The sequence below is a fragment of the Mesocricetus auratus genome, unplaced genomic scaffold, assembly GCF_017639785.1.
Source record: "Mesocricetus auratus isolate SY011 unplaced genomic scaffold, BCM_Maur_2.0 Super-Scaffold_6723, whole genome shotgun sequence".
In the NCBI taxonomy this organism is placed as follows: domain Eukaryota; kingdom Metazoa; phylum Chordata; class Mammalia; order Rodentia; family Cricetidae; genus Mesocricetus; species Mesocricetus auratus.
In genome coordinates this window covers 4,503,186-4,520,095 of record NW_024429183.1, presented here as the reverse complement: position 1 = coordinate 4,520,095, position 16,910 = coordinate 4,503,186, and the positions used below count along the sequence as shown (strand labels likewise).

The 16,910-nt window shown below is 46.8% G+C and overlaps 1 protein-coding gene and 1 long non-coding RNA gene across 2 annotated transcripts; one reads left to right on the top strand and one right to left on the bottom strand.

The window, feature by feature from the left end:
• Positions 1–3,894: 3,894 nt before the first annotated feature.
• On the bottom strand, positions 3,895–9,132 carry LOC110341449. Its single transcript, XR_002383403.2, has 3 exons — positions 9,019–9,132; positions 4,642–4,816; positions 3,895–4,457 (listed from the first exon to the last, which is right to left on the bottom strand). It is a non-coding gene; the product is annotated as an uncharacterized LOC110341449 (long non-coding RNA).
• Positions 7,923–11,940, top strand: Hsbp1 (heat shock factor binding protein 1). The gene is made up of 4 exons (XM_005073076.4): positions 7,923–8,083; positions 8,395–8,461; positions 9,162–9,282; positions 11,032–11,940. Exons 1-3 carry the CDS (start codon positions 8,039–8,041, stop codon positions 9,278–9,280), a joined length of 231 nt encoding a protein of 76 aa, XP_005073133.1. The 5' UTR covers positions 7,923–8,038; the 3' UTR covers positions 9,281–9,282; positions 11,032–11,940.
• Positions 11,941–16,910: the final 4,970 nt, after the last annotated feature.

Sequence of the window (16,910 nt, the reverse complement as noted above, 5' to 3'; positions counted from 1 at the left end):
AGTTGTAAGCTGCTGTGTGTGTGCTGGGAATTAAACCCTGGTCCTCTGGAAGAGCAATCAGTGTTCTTAACCAATGAGCCCTCTCCCCGACTCCCACACTACATATCTTTATATGGATATATGGATGACATTTCTCAATACATAATGAAACCTATATAATATGCAATTATCTTTGTAGCCTACACAACTCATGGGACATTAAAGGCAGTATTGTCTCCATTACACAGATGAAGTCACTGAGACTCACAAGTCATCTCTAACTAGGTCTTTTTTTTCCTTTTATTGAAAAAAGATTCTTTTCTCATACACTATATCCTGGTTACAGTTTCTCCTCCCTCTGCTACTCCTAGTTCCTCTCCACCTCCCTTCCCCTCCACTCTGGATCCACTCCCTTTCTGTCTCTCATTAAAAAAGAACAGGTTTCTAAGGTCTAACAACAAAACACGGCAAAATACAATATAATAAGATGAAACAAAAACTGTCATATCAAAGTTGGACACGGCAACCCAACAGAAGGAAAAGAGTCCTAAGAGCAGGCAGAAGAGTTAGATACCCACACTTTCTCACAGTTAGGAGTCCCATAAAATACTTAGCTAATAGCTATGATAATACACAGAGGGCCTAGTGCAGACATGTGTAGGCCCTGTGCTTGCTGCCTCAGACTCTGTGAGCTGATGATATGCACCTTGCTTAGTTGATTCAGAAGGCCTTGTTCTCCTGGTGTCCTCCATCCCTCTGACTCATAATCTTTCTGCCTCAATTGTGGGAGTCTTTGAGCTTGAGGGGAGGGATTTGATGGAGACCTCCAATTTAAATTCTCTCTCCATGTAATGACTTGCTGTGGGACTCTGCATCTGTTCCCATCTGCTGCCAGAGGGAGCTTCTCTGATGATGACTAGACAAGGCACTGATCTATTGGCATTGCAGAATATCATTAGGAATCATTTCATTGGTATTTGGTTTCACCATAGTTCTCTGGAATATCTAGTCTCTGGTTCTTAGTTATCCAAGCAGTGTCAGGTATGGGTTTCTTCTCAAGAAGTGGGTCTTAAGTCCAATCAGACAATGGTTGTCCACTCCCACAAATTCTGTGCCACCATTGCCTGAGCACATCTTGCAGGTAGGACAGATTGTAGTCTGAGGGTTCTATGACTGGGTTGGTGTCCTCTTTCTGTAGCCTGCAAGAGTGCCTTCCCACACCAAAGAGACTATAATGTAGGAGTGAAGGCTCATGTGGCACCAGCTCAACTTCTCAATGTTCAATGAGGTTCATGTGGCAATGGGGTCCTGCTGTCAGTTTGCAGAGAGCAACCCTTTGTCTTAGTGACCACCTGGGTTGCTTGGATATTTCCATGGGACTCAATTGAAAGCAACTAGTCCCTCCATTGGAAGTATCTCCTGGTGACAAGTGACAGCCTGTTGAGATTCCATATCTCCCATTACTAGAAACCCTCATTAGGATCACCTTCACAGATTCCAGGAAGTTTCCACTGTGCTAGGCTTCCACACCATCCCCCAAATGTCCTCAGCCATCTCTCTCTCCACCCCATCTCCTCCAGCTCAGGCTGGCCTCAAACTCGTGATCTTCCTGCCTCTGGCTCCTTCAGCAAATCCTACTGGTGTGCACTACCACTACCTGCTCTCTAACCGGGTCTTAGACCTGTTAAGTGTGGTGTCCAAGTCCACCCTGGTACTTTTTCTGCTAAACTTGAAGACACCTCCAGAAATGAGTTAGCATCTCCACAGGGCACATGAAGGCCATCAGCCCTGCAATGACAGTGACAGAGGAAGCTGCACTAGCGGAACCCAAACTTGCAAGTCAGGGGCTGCAGGAACTGTTTGCTGCCTCCTGGACAGTCTGTCTCCAGGAAACTGCTGGTTTGGGTAAATGAGAAGGAAGCTGACTTCCTGGCAGCCAGTCACTGAAATGTTAATTTGGAAAATTGCCTCAAATAAATGTAAGAAGCATAAACTAACACTTCAAACCAAAAGCAAAGCAATTTGAGCCAAATGGGAGACTGATGATCTAGTCATCCTTCCTCAGAAAAGCAATTTTCTGTTCTTTTGCAAACAGTCACAAAGCCGTGACCTCCTCCTGCCTCCAGGCCACAGTCAAGATACACAGTGCACAGGGCACACTGCAAAGTCCAGAAAGTCTTGTCCTTGATAGGGACCTCCCAACCAAGAAGACAGGTCCTAGGATGATGCTTTCTAAATTAAATCTGCCACAGCTGGACAATTTGCTCTCTAACCAGCTGGCCTCTGCTCCTCAGTGAAGCTTGTGCTGGGTGGGTGTGTATGCTCTGCCCTGACCTCTTCTCTGCCAGCAGGGCAGCCTCCAGGAGCAAGATCATTCCCGGAAGATCAAACATCTGGTACCTTCAGGAATTCCACACTGTTTCTCTGAGCTTGTCCCCAAGAGGAAGCAAGCAGATGTTCTGGATCCATCAACTGCCTGCGCTGTCCCTCTGCAGATTGCAAAAGCATTGCTATTCCAAAGGGTGTCCAGCTATCCGCTAGGCTCCCTGTCATCGCTTAAAGCACTGTTTTCTCAAAGTTAACGCCTGTAGAGCTTCAAGATTCAGTCACACTCTGCACACCTCTCACCACCTCTCTCTGCATGACTGAGCAGCCACCCGTAGCATCAGTTCCAGCGACGTTCAAACTATCATTTTAAGCCTGTGGGTTTCCTGGGAAAAAGGTGCTTGCCACCAAACCTGACCATCTGGGTTCAATCACCAGAACCCACCAGGTGGAACAAACTCCCCCAAGTTTTCCTCTGACCTCTCCCCTCAAACTGTGGCTTGTGTACACACATGCACACACACACACACACACACGTAATAAAGTAAAAATAAATTTATAATTTTAATTATATTCATTTTAAAAGAAAACTACCACAAAAGAAAAGCCAGTATCACTTGGGAGAGAAGCCAAAATAAATACAATGGAAGGCAAAACAGTAACAAACCAAAATAAGCAGGAAGATGGGACAATTGTCTTTAGTTGTGTACCAAGAAGTAAAGCCAGTGGGGAGATGCATGCCAATGATCTCAGCACTCAGAAAGCTGAGACAGGAGGGGGCAGCTGAATTTGCTATTATTTTTGGTGTGGTGGTGGTGGTTTTTTGTTCTGGGTTTGTCTCTTGTTTCAGATGGTTGGTTGTCTGGCTGCTGGCTAGCTGTCTGTCTGAGTAACTGGTTGGGTGGGTGGGTGGGTGTTCGGCTGGTTGGTTGTCTGGTTGTTTGGATGTTTGGCTAGCTGGCTAGCTGGCTGGCTGACTGACTGACTGGCTAGCTGGTTGACTTTTTGGGTGGATGGGTGGGTGGGTAGGTGGGTGGGTGGGTGGTTGACTGTTTGGTTAGTTGTGTTGTCTGGATGGCTGGTTGGTTGGTTGGTTGGTTGGTTGGTGGATTAGCTGTCTTGTTGGGTGGTTGACTATTTGGTTAGTTGGTTGGCTGATTGATTGGTTGATTGATTGATTGATTGATTGATTGGGTAGGTGGGTTGGTGGGCAGCTGGTTGGTTATCTGGTTGGATGGATGGATGGATGACTGGCTGGCTGACTAGCTATTGACTGGTTAGCTGGTTGACTGGCTGACTGGTGACAGGATCACACTATAGCCCAGACTGGCATTAACTTGAGATCCTCCTATAGTAACCTCCCCATGTTGAGATAAAAGAAATTCAACACCACATACAGCTTGGATTTTCTATATGTCTGTCACTATTGTTTGCTGAAATGAAGGGTAAGTGGAAAGGAGGGACAGAGGAAGCAAGTTTCTGGAGTGAGTGGCAGACACAAGATGAAAGTCTCTACCAAAACTGTGCACAGCCCTGCATCCCTACTTAGGAGCTGGTGATGGCAAAGAGGATGGGGGTGGAGTTGTGATTGGGAGACTTTATCTTCCACAGGTGATTTTTTCCTCAGAACATAAGGTCACCCTCCAGGAGTAAGAGGGGTAAAACAGCAGATTGGGAAAGTCTGGGAAGGTTTGGAATGGCCAATGAAAGGGCAAGAGCCACCCTGGGTGATAAAAAGATGAGACTTCATGTCCTGTGTATCAGTTTCCTTTATCGTTGCTATGACAAATTACCCAACAAAAGAAGTTTCAGGGGTTTGGGCTCACAGTTTGAGGGTACAGTACAACATGGTAGGTAATGCATGGCAGCAAGAGCATGAGGCAGGCGGTCACATGACATCCACAGTCAGGAAGCAGAAAGAGGTGAATACTAGTGCTCAGTTCACTTTCTCCTGCTCATTTTTTTCTCCTAGTCCATGGGATGGGACTGCCCAAGTCCAGGTAAACCTTCTTGGAATGCCCTTGGAGATATACCAGAGGGCTAGCAAGACAGCTCAGCAGTTAAGAGAGCAAGTGTTCCTTCAGAAGAGCTAGTTCGGTTCCCAACACTCACATCAGATGTCTCACAACCACCTGTAACTCCAGCTTGGGCACCTACAGGAAGACAAGCACATACAGTAGAGGATCTGACACCATCTACTGAACTCTGTAGGCATGCACAAGGTGCCACAGATATACATTCATACAAATACCCATACATATAAAATAAAATAAAAACTTAAACAAATAGAATTTTTTAAAAGGGACTGGGAATATAACTCTGTGATACAGCACTTACCTGTTAGATTCAGTGCTCTAGGTTCAATCCCCATTACTGAAGGGGGAAAAAGCCATTTTGCACAGTAGGATCCTCTTTTGTCTTTTGTGTAGATCCAAGGCAAGAGTGTCAAGAATGGCCCAGCATGAACCAAAGCCATCATAAAAGTACAAGCTCTTATAAAACTCAAGTTGTTCTGGAATGGAGAAGGGAATTACAACTTAAAATTAATCTAGGAAATGCTTTAAAATGCTAAAAGGAGTAAGCCGACTTCAGCATGAACCAAAAGGTTAAAAATGAGATTGATCCAAACTTCAATGCCTTCCATGCAAGATCAATTCCTGGCACTTTGCATATATGTGCAGCAACTTCATTGACAGAACAAAATTCATCTGGGCTACGTGTCAGCCTCTACAAAGAGGGCATCAGCTCAGAATGTAGAGAGTTTTTTGTGAGAAGCAGCTGTTTAACACACCAGAAAGCGCATCCATCTTTCTCTGTAAGTGTAAGAAAGAAAATTAAGCCATCACTCAGAGTGTCACATTTGCTGTTTCGATGAAGAAAAATTCAATCAGGAAAAAGAAAAAAAAACAAAAACCAACAACCACAGGTCTCCTACCAGAAAAAGGAGGAAGGAAAGAAAGGAGGAAGTAGGGGCTGGAGAGATGACCCTACAATTAAGAGCACATGCTGCTCTTGCAGAGGACCTCAATCTGATTCCCAGCACCCATATTGGGCTGTTCACAACTGCCTGTAACTCCAGCTCCAGGGGATCCGACACCCTCTTCTGGATCCTGGGAGCCCTGTGTTAGAGTGTGTGAGCATGCACATGTGCACACACAAGTGCACACACATAATTAAAATAAAATAAACCTTTTTTTTTAAAGAAGCAAGAAGCTCTCGTCTTCCAGTCTGGGAACTAGTTCATAGATGGCTTGAGCTTGCTCATGGTCATAGGCTAGACCTCACTAGAACCCCCAGTACAGACTTCTACACTGAACAGTTGGGTCTGATGTCAGTAGCCAGAGGATGCAGTTGCCTTTGGCCACTGATGCCAGAGGTCAGAGGTTCGTAACAACTCTTTATACAAGAGCATAGTACAAACTAAAGTGATGGTCCAATATTAGTTATTGAGGGAGGATTGTATCCCCAGGCAACATTCATTGAAATCCTAATCTTCATCAGTTCAGAATGTGACATCATTTTGAAATAGAGTAGTTACAAATATAATAGTTAAGGTTCTGTGAGTTTGAGGCCAGCCTTATCTACACAGTGAGTTCCAAGACAGCCAGTGTTACACAGAGAAATCCTGCCTTGAAAAAACAAAATAGATTTTTTTTAAAGGGAGGGGGTCCTTAATCTAAAATGACTGGTAGCTCCCAGCATAGGCCTCTACTCTCCACACTGTCTTGAACATGTGCATACATGTCCACACCTTGTCACACATACATCCACATGTATACATACACACATGGATGTACACACACAAATTGTTTTGCATGCTTAACATGGGAAGGAAGTTCTCTGTGTGAATTGAGTGAGAGCATGAGGGAACTAATAAGGATGTAGTCAGATGCTAGCTGGGAAAGAAAATTGAGCCACACACCTCCCTGGCCAAGTCTGATCCATCTTAGTTACCAATTCTAATGGGATATACCATCTCCCTCCAGCTAAACTCAAACCGGAGTGACCCCGCCCCCACTCCAAAATACAGTCCTCTGAGATCAGATGTGTGAGTTGCTAGATCATATAGACCTAAAGTCAAAGAATTTCTTAGCCCATTGTTGAGACCCAGACCCAAAGCCATCTATAGAGCTGGAAGTCGGGGTCCTAACTCAACTGAAAGCAGAATTCTGGAAACTTTCCTAGATACTGCTTACTTTAGAGAACAAACTGCAGAAAAACACACAGTGAGTATACAACCTATGGAAAGTCACAGACTTGGTCACTTTAGGAGCTGGGCCTCAGCCAGGGTCTGGTGGACTTTGGAGCCCTCTTTCCTCTTCTTTAGTAAACCATCTCCTGTGACCATCCATATGTCTGTACAATTCAGGAATGTGCAGAACTCTGGCTGGTGATGGCTCTGCAGAGAGGATCAGCCACACCTCCTGTCCTGCCCAGTAATATCCCTACTAGGCTAAGCTCTCTATAACAGCCCCAAGGCAGGACCTTATATCCCAGTGAGTACCTTCACTAATTTGCTAGACTCCGAGGCACCTGCAACACCACCTCTGAGCTCAGACCCACCCCCACCCTGGTACATAAATGTAAAGAATCCCTTCGTTCTGTCATTGGATCTCCTATCCCAGCTTCCTCCACTGAGAGGCTTTTACCACTAACAACGATTTCACCTGAGAGCTGTCTCAGCACATCTCTCTATGGAAACTAAGAAGTATTATTTGAACCAGTGCCCTCCCAACTCAGAGCTGCATCTGTGACACAAGTGTTCGGGTTCACTCCCTTCCTGACGCTGCTCCCTCTTGTACACAAATGGAGACCTGCCCCAGTTAGCAGCAGGCAGGCATATCGTTGAAATATGCCAGGTTAGAGTCCACTTACATCACAGTAATACACTGGCAGTGCCTCTCCAGGATGGGGGTGATATCCTGAGCTTTTTTGTTTTGTTTCTACAGCGCTGGTCTCTTTGTGCTAGGCAAGTGTTTTGCCACTCGATACATTCCATTCCACCCTTTTTGCTCGTTAGGTTTTTGTTTTGTTTTGTTTTTGAGACAGAGTCTCAGTAAGCTTTCTCAACCACACCTCGAACTCCGGATCCCTCCTGTTTCAGCCTCCCAAGTAAATAGGATTACGGGCCTCTGCATACTTGTTGGCCCATGTCTTCTAGAATAGGTCTTGGTGAAGAGCAGACATCCAATTAGTGCATTCTCGCCAACTCTAAGGGTTTTTTTAAATTAATTTATTTTGTATATTATATGTATATGTGTATGTCACAGCACACGTGTGCTGGGCAGAGGTCAATTTGTGGGAGCTGGGTCTCTTCTTCTAACATGCAAGATCGAACTCCAGTGTTAGATTTGGTGGCAAACGCCTTCATCAGCTGATTTGTCCTGCAAGGCCTGTGTGTCTGACAACAGGCTCAGAAAAAAAAAAAACAACGTTAATTCCTGTAACCTTAGCCCACTTCCGGTTTTCTCTCCGCTTCCGCTCCGTGCGGCAAGCTGGGTAGAGCTGGGGCGGGGATAGAGGCGGAGCTAAGAGCTGGGAGGCGGAGCCTATCAGGACGCTTTGAAGTTTCCCAGGCCCTTCCGGTGCGTGACGGGAACTACAACGCCCACAATGCCTCGCGGTCCCGTGACTGTGCTGTCGCGAGAACTGGCGGCTTGGGGGCGTCTGCGCCAAGAAACCGAAGTGTAGGTGACGGTTCCGAGACATCGCCGCCAAGCTGGGCACCGGGGAGATGGCCGAGACGGACCCGAAGACCATGCAGGACATCACCTTGGTGGTAAGCGGAAGGCTCACATGGGTTCCGACACTCCGCGGCCGCTCTCGACCCTGGCATGGGGTGTGGCCAGCGGCCTCGGCCGGCGCACCTGCGGGGCTCGCCCTATCGCGGCCCCGGCACGGACCCTCACGACCTGACCAAACCCGACCTAGCAGGGCCTTGCTAAAAGTCTCGCCCACCTGCCGGGACTCCCCTCTCACCTCCCCACCCCCCCCCACTCCACCCCCGCCGGCGTCCTCGCCTCCCCTTCCTCCCAGGAAAGGGGTCTCGGAATAAGCTGGAATCGGCGGACTTGTTCTGTTTTCTCGTAGGTGGAGACGCTCTTGCAGCAGATGCAAGACAAGTTTCAGATCATGTCCGACCAGATCATTGGAAGGAATATCCTTTTGATTCGGAGGCAGCTTCTTAATGGTGGGAATAAGCGGGAGGTTTGCAAACCGACTTAAGGTTTAGAAATTCCTTTTTTTTTTTACAAGAAGTTTGTTTTTCTTATTTTTAATTATGTGTATAATGGGTGCGTGTGAGTGAGGAGACTGGACTAGAGGCATTGGATCCCCTGGAGCTGGAGTTACAGGCCGTTGTGAGCTGCCCAGTGTGGGTACTGGGAACCACACTCAGGTCCTCTGCAAGAGCCTCAAGTGCTCATAATTCTAAGCCATCTCTCCAGCCACACTTAAAAATTTCTTCACTGATTTTAGCCATACTGCGTTCCTGAGGAGGACTGCGCAAGAGCCAGAGACGTGGCCAAACTACCCAAGTTCCCTGTTGGGGGTCCTCTGGAACACCAGTAAAGGAGCTGGGCTATGTGGTGACTGTCGGCTGGGAGTGCTCACTGAGCCCTTCAAGTCTCCAGACCTCTTGTGTCTTTACCAATGGGATATAGAGTCCTCTGGGTTTAATGAATGAGGAAACCAGGGCTTAGGAAAGTAACTTACCGGGGTACCCTGTACCTCTGGCCACCAGGCAGTCAGTGCAGCCAGAAGAAACGGGAAGCGGCTGCTGCTGAAGGCAGGCTTCGGGGGCCTGGAGGATAGGGACAGAGTGGGGTGTTGGCGTGTGGGCTCTTTAACCGTGCCACTCGATGACATGAGCAGTCGCATCGATGACCTGGAGAAAAATATCGCCGACCTCATGACCCAGGCTGGCGTGGAAGAACTGGAAGGGGAAAACAAGATTGCTACTGCACAGAAAAGTTGAAGGTAAGGGAGGGCATCGGCGTGCCAAGGCAAAGCACAGAAAGTGGCCTTCCGTGCAATGTTGATGTCGTTGATGGATTTCACCTGTGTCTTTTCCCAGCCGGCATCTCTCTGCACCCCGCCCAGGAAGTCCATGTTTTCAAACTGTTCCTGCCAAAACTAATTCCTTGGGTAGAATTTACATTTCCACTTTTCTTTACTTAAAACTGTATCACTGCTGGGCATGTCCAAGCTATACACATCATAACAATGCTGCCAACTACAAATTTCACACTTGAAGAGTGAAATTGCTGATAAAAGACAGACCTCGTTTTTTTAAATACTTCTATATGAGTGTTTTGCTTGCATATGCACCTCCTGCAAACCTAGTGTTAGGGGAGACGAAAAGAAAGCATCAGATCCCTTGGGACTGGAGTTACAGACAAGACCTGCCACCGTGTGGGTGCTAGGAACCACACCTAGGTCCTTTCCAAGAACAAAAAGTGCTCTTAACTGCTGAGCCACCTTAGCCCCTTGGTATTGAATTGTAAGTTAGGTTTACGGTTTTGTGATAGGCCTCCTGGTGTCCTGGGCCCTGCATTGGACGCACTGGAACTTGGACACATCTCTTTCTGGGCATGTGTTTTGGTGCCCTACCCTGGAAGATTATTCATTGTTTTCTTTTAGAAACAGCAGAGAATTCAGGTTACCTACATGAGTGTCTATCATAAACTCTAGAGACTTTTGTGGCTTTTATTGTGAACTCGACTCCTTTAGGCTGAATTAAATTTCCACTAAATCATTTCAGATATCAAAAGATGACAAGCACAAAACCACTTAATGTAGTGAATTTCTTTGTAGTTTCGCCTGTGTTTGTGGGGAGAAGGGCATTTACAACACTCAATTTTTATTTTTTATTTTTGACACACTCCCACTATGCATCCCTGGCTGACTGGCCTGGAACTTGCTGTGTAGACCAGGATGGCCTCAGAGACCTACCTGCGTCTGCCTCTGCCTCCTAGATTCTGGGATTAAAGGTTATTTTCTGGCCTTGGCCTGGAAACAGCTTTTCAGTGACTGAAATAAGTTGTTCTGAAATCCAAGAGACTAGATGGGGGTTGAGAGGGTCAAAATACATAAAAAATACACTGGGCTGCTTAACTGCGAGATGCTCATAAGTGCTTGGCATGTGCTGTGTAATCTTCGGTCCTGTTGAGAGATGAGCTTCAGTGGGCCTTGGAAGCTCTAGGGGTTTTTGCTGTGCTGTGGCAGAAAAACCCCATGAATCAAGAACTGAAGATTGTATGATTGAAGATATTCAACTAATAGGGAAACACAAAGAAAGGAATGAAAATAGGAAGTGGATTCAGAGAATTATGTATAAAGATGTCCAAATAAGGGTCTGGAGAGATGGCTCAGGTGTTAAAAGCACATATGCTCTTGTAGAAGACCCTAGTTCAGTTCCCAGCAGTCACATGAGACCTTACTCACCACTGTCTGCAGCTCCACCTCCAGAGGATCCAGCACCCTCTTCTGGCCTCCACAAGGACCTGCCCTCACGTGTACACACCCACACGCAGGGACACACAGACACATAAGTAAACTTCATATTTACAATGGCACTTTCTTAAGACTTGTAATAAATTGAATTTTCTAGAATAGTATGCATGGAGAATTCACAGATGACTAATTGGAAAATGTTCTTGGCTGTTCTGGGAGTGGCTTTGGTTGCCCTCGCTGCTGCTGTTGATGTTTTTTTTTTTTCCTTCACAGGTGCTGACATTCACAATGAGTCCAGAACATCTTTTTCCCAAGCCAAGAGAAAACCAAGTGGCTTTCTGCAACTAACTACTATGTGTCGACAGGTTTATGAAGCGTGCATCCTTATCACAGCCTGCATAGTCCATAGAGTGTCCCTCCCCTGCACCCCAGTTTCTCAAACTTGGTATCTTCACATCTTGGTCAGTTGTCTTAATTATTAAACACTAAAACTTTGGCGGTTTCTGCATAAAATTGTCAAACTTTTTAGTGAATTTTGAAGTCCTTTCCTGCTGTTCCTCTTGTGGTAGTTACTGTTTGATGACGTGACAGAGTACTTCCCAATTAGGTGACTAGTAACTCCTCCCCTTGGCAGAAGCCGTGATGTGAGACGTGTACGTTTAGGGTTCCTTCATTTTCAGCACAAACTGGCTGTTGAGCCGACACTAGAGTGTCAGAAATACTTTTCCAAATGCCAGGAACATTTAACAAGTGTTTGTGTCGAGGCGTCTGTCAGAGTTTTGCATGAGATTCTAGTAGCATTGGTAGGGCCTACAGTGCTCATCTGACAGGATGTCAGAACCCGGTGACCCTGGCCTCCCTCGAGCTACTGTCTAAAAGGGAAGAGATCAAAAGACAAAAGACCCGAGTAAGTTCACTGCAGGTCACATGGCTGAAAAATGCCAGTGACTGGTGGGAGGCTCTGGTTTTTAAGAAATACTATTTTACTTGAACTATTTCTTGTCTAAATTCTTGCACAGTGAGTTCTATTATTGATTAAAGAAGAGAGATGAATTCTTTACATTTGGAATTCCAGTGTCTGTAGGCTTAGCCTCCAGGCCACTTTTAATGACCTGGAAGGCAATCCATGTCACTGTCCCAACAAAGTGATTTAATACAATAAAAAATACAATAATTGGAAAAGTTGAAAAATGGTGTGGTCTTTCCTAGAGGAAACCCTGACCAAGTAGGACATTCTGTTTTCTCATTTGTGTTGCAGACGGCTAAGAACAACTTCTGAATTATGGGATGGGATGGGATGGGATGGGGAGTGGGGTGACACAGGCTCCTGAAAGTGTGTTGCTGGGCTTGCTCTCAGGCAGCAGGAGTTCCTGTCATCAGACCCAAACCAGTGAGCAGCACTGCAGGTTGAGTCCCTCAAGCTGCCCTCCGTTAGGCTGGGACAGACCAGCTGCAACCTGCATGCAGGACTTTCTTGATGCTTATAAATGAAAACTCCAGGTCTGCTTGTCACCAGGAGACAGTAGTGGGATGGGATGGTTCAGGAAGGAGTTTGTGACCTAAGGAATCGGCTTCGGAGACAGATCCCTGAACCAGAAATGCCTCTCGTGATAAAAGTGCTGGGACCCCTGTTGCTGGGATGACCTTGTGTCTAGTGTGTTTGTTACCACAGTTTTCACATAGAAAAGGGGGTGCCATGTTATATTATCAACTGAAGCCTCTGGAAAAACAAGCACAGAGTAGGAGGGGATGGGTACTTGAGAAGAGTGACCTGGGAAGACTTCCACAGGGGAACTTGTCACTGTAGGATGCCCAAGAAGAAAGGTTATGATCCTGTTGGGTTTCACACTAGGTTAGAGTCCTGCCTATTCACAGTGCAAGCCAATCAGAACCTCTGAAAGCCCTCGAGCAGGGAAGTCAAACCTGATCCTCACCTGACTCCCATCTCTCTGAACTATCTGCAGGTAACTAGGCACAGGAAGATACCTGTCTGTGTTAACCTCAGTTCACAGGTGCCATAGGCTACCTATGTAAATACAGATCTCAAGTGTCCGGCTGTTGTTCCAAGCTTTGGAGTAAAGCCTTGACCTTACATATAAAACAGGTTTTGCAGCCTGTTCAGCCTTCACGGGAGACTGGACCTGCATGGAGAACAGGCGTGGGACTTGAGCTCTGAGTATACTACAGATATCCACTGCAGCCCTCCTAGTCAACCAGACGGCTGCCTTCCTGGCACCACCTGGGCCACTGGAGAAACTCCTGCATTGGGATCCCCTGTTCTCCAAGGAGCAGCCTCCAAATGTTGCAGGCAACCTCATTTTCTCAGCCCTGCTCATCAAACTCCCTTGTCAGTCAGCTCCAGTCTCTCACCCAGGGAGAGCTAACCCTGTTCTCCTGGGTCATTCACAGACCAAGAAACAGCCCAGAGTCCCCATCAACCTTGTCATTTGTCCCCTAATGTATGCACCCTGCTTTCCTTGAGCTACAGGGTTTTAAACTGACTAGGGTATTGAGCAATGGCATCCTCCAAGGCTTGCAGTCCCTTGGAAATGAACTTGATAGACATGTTTGCAAGCTACAGGCTGCCCATAAAGATAAGTGTGTTCCACTCTTACTTTGTGTTATGTGTTTTTAATTGGGCCAAACTAGAAGAATTTGTATAGTATGTTGGTATATAGCCCCTAAAATGACCTGGAAACAGCACTGGTTACCCCTTGCCTAGAAAGCACTTGTGGGCAGGATTACTGTTTTTTATTTTGTGTGTGGTGTGTGGGTGTGGGTGTGTGTGTTGCAAGTGAAGGTGTCGTTGCAGGTGTGTGGGTGTGGGTGTGGGGTGGGTGTGTGTTGCAAGTGAAGGTGCTGTTGCAGGTGCAGACACCTGGGGATATCTGCAAGTCCATTGACCTCCACTGTGGGTTTGGGTTCCGGGCATCAAACCCATGTCACTGGGCCTCTCTGGCAGGGGCTTTTACCCACTGACCACCTGGCCAGCCTGCAGGGCTTATTTAGAGATGCTGTGATGTGCCGAGGGCTTCCTTTGCACTGTTTGCTTTAATCCCCATGATGACATTAGGTTTTTATGTGACCCTTCTCCTTTGAAAAACTAATCCAAGGGTCTGAGTTATATGAGGTCAAAGCAATGTGTCACAGCAGCTATCTGATCATACAGCACCCTTTCTGCTGTCTCTTGCCTCTCTGAGCTGAGATGTCAGTCTGTCCTCTGGGCCATCCCAGAGTCAACTCCACAGCCAGAGTAGCTCTTAAGATTTAGATTCAAAGGGCCAGTTGTTCATTTTTCAATTGAGCATGGCCTAAAATTAAGTAACAAACACACCAGACTTGAGTTGTCTAATTACTTAGGGGTCAGGCATTGACTAAACAGCACCACCACCCTCATCTATCTTTTTTAGAATTCTTTTTTTACAGTTTTGTGCATGTATACAATGTATCTTGGTTATATCATACACACACACACACACACACACACACTTTCCCCTCCTACTCCATCCTAGCCCTCCAACACATCCTTCTTCACTGTGTAATCCATTAGCTCCAGCTTCATAGGCATGGACAACCTACCAGTAGCCACATCCCCAAAGAAAAATGACTCCCCTTCCCCCGGCAGCCATCAGTGGCCAGTAGCTCCTCCATTCATGATGTGGAATCACACGAGTGCCACTCCCACTGTGCCAGATCTTATGCAGCTCGCCGCAGCTGCTGTGAGCCCTTGAGTGTGAAGGCATCCTACAGCACTAACCCCACCCTCTGACTCTTAAACCATCTCTCCCCTCCCCTTGATGTCCCAGGAGCCCCAGGCCCATCTTTATAGTTACTGATGCAGAACACATGAGACGGGCTGGGTGTCTGCGTATGTATTTTTAAATGCCTTAATTACATTTTATTTACCATGTGTATATGTGTGTGGGCACCGACACCATGGCAGAGTCAGTTCTCTCCTTCCTGGGGTGCATCTCGGGTGATCAGGCATGACAAGCCAGGTGCCTTTACTTGCTGAACCATCTTGCCGCTCTCATATTCTGTTAAAATCTGTTTGACAGGTGTGAAGATAACCTCGGGTGTGAGACCTCACCTTCCACCTCGTTTGAAACAGGCCCTTCTCAGCTGCATAAGCCAGGCTAGCTGGTGGTGGTAGGGTGTCTCCTTAGATCCAACACAACTAAGCACCAGATCAATGCAGAAAACAGAAAGGACATTGTAATCAAGCCACTACTGATCCACCAGGATCACGGAATAGACCTGGGAGCTAAACTGTGACCTGGAACCAGAACTTTTTTTTTTTTTTTTTTTTGGTTTTTATGAGACAGGGTTTCTCTGTATTGTTTTTGAGGCTGTCGGTCCAGCCCAGACTCGAACTCACAGAGATCAGCCTGCCTCTGCATCCCGAGTGCTGGGATTAAAGGCGTGCGCCACCACCTCCCGGCTTCTGGAACCAGAACTTTTAAGCATGGAAACTATGAACATCTGTGCCAAGTTACAGGTACACTTTTCACCAATCAGGATTTAGGGACTTAGCTCAGAACATTCTCTGTGATACTCTTAACTTGTTCTCACTGGTCAGTCTACTCAAGTGTGGTGGGGTGGCTTGCCCGCCATTCTTGTCTCAACTTCCTAACCAGGGTGACAGTGATGTCAGTTATCCAGTGAGGTCTGGGGAACTTACACTTTATTTGATCCTGCTTTTAAAATGGAGTCTAGGGACAAGATGTAAGTACTTAGAGCAAGCACCTTTTGCTTGTTCCAAACATTCTGAAGATTTGAACTCAGGGCCTCATGTTTCATGGCAAGAGCCATCATCTCAGCCCAAGTATCCATACTGGACATCCATAAATTCCCCCAGTTTATTATTTCTAATGTTACTTCCTCAGCATAGAAGGGAGGACAGTTCTCCCCACACCCACTCATGTTAATCTCTCTGGTCCAGACTAGTCTGAGGTTATTGAAAAGAAACTGATTCTTAATTACCAGGAACAGCAGAGCCCTGGGCTTGACCTCACTAGCCCTCTGAACCCACAGTTTGCCCCCCAGCCCAAGGAGCTGAGGGCCAAGAAGCCTCAACCTGCCAAAGTGAAAGTCACACCAATTCAATTTACCTCTTACTAAAACACTCCACTAAAAACCTTAAAACAAAGCCGGGCAGTGGTGGCGTACACCTTTAATCCCAGCACTCAGGAGACAAAGGCGGGTGGATCTCTGAGTACAAGGCCAGCCTGGTCTACAGAGTGAATTCCAATACAGCCAGGACTACACAAAAAAACCATGTCTCCAAAACACACACACCCCTTGGGGGAACTAACCCTGTAGACCTCCTCTGGGGGAGCCTCAGTGCTTCCACCCCAGATCAAGACATGGGTTCTTGATACGCAGTCTGGCTTTTTTTTTTTTTTCTATAGTGAAAAATTAGAATCCTGTCAGCTACCAGTGGTGACAAAAAGCGGCTTAAACAGTGAGAGTATGTGGTGTGGTCGCCTTGGGAGTCTAGCGGTGGGTAATTCTGGGTGTTTGCTGGGTTAGTCCTGGCTGGCAACCCATACTGGTCTTGGCCTCTCATGGTAACTCAGTGTCTCCAAGACATCAGGATTAACTCAAGCTCCTCTCCCAAACCCCACCTTGCGGTCTACCTCAGGTGTGGGTGGAATTATGTCCTGAGTGCTGGTGCCCATGAGTGTGACCTTATGTAGAAATCTAGTCCATGCAGACATTGTCACTTCCAAGTGAGCTCCTTTTAGAGGAGGCTCAGGTCAGCAGAGTCAGAAAAGGAGTGCTGGCTACAAATCAAGGCTACCAGCATCTGGGAGAGGTTGGAAGCAAGCTCTCCATAGATCATCCAAGAGGAACTGGACTTAATTAATGGGCCCTTGACCTACGGTCTGAAGTCACCCAGATTGTGCTAACCGGTTACCACAGCCGAGGACACAGAAGCAGAAGTTACCTCTTCACATGTGCTCTCCTCACTCCCTACAGCTAAATGGGCCACTGAGAGCACCAGCTCTGAGGAATTGCTGCTGGTCTGTGAGCAGCTCAGGGACACCCAAGCTTGGCCCTGGGGTCGGGTGTGTCAGTTTTCCTCATTGAGTGCTTCTTGAACATAGCTCCACCTGTCCGTAAGGTGACAAGCGAGAGCTTGCAGTGGA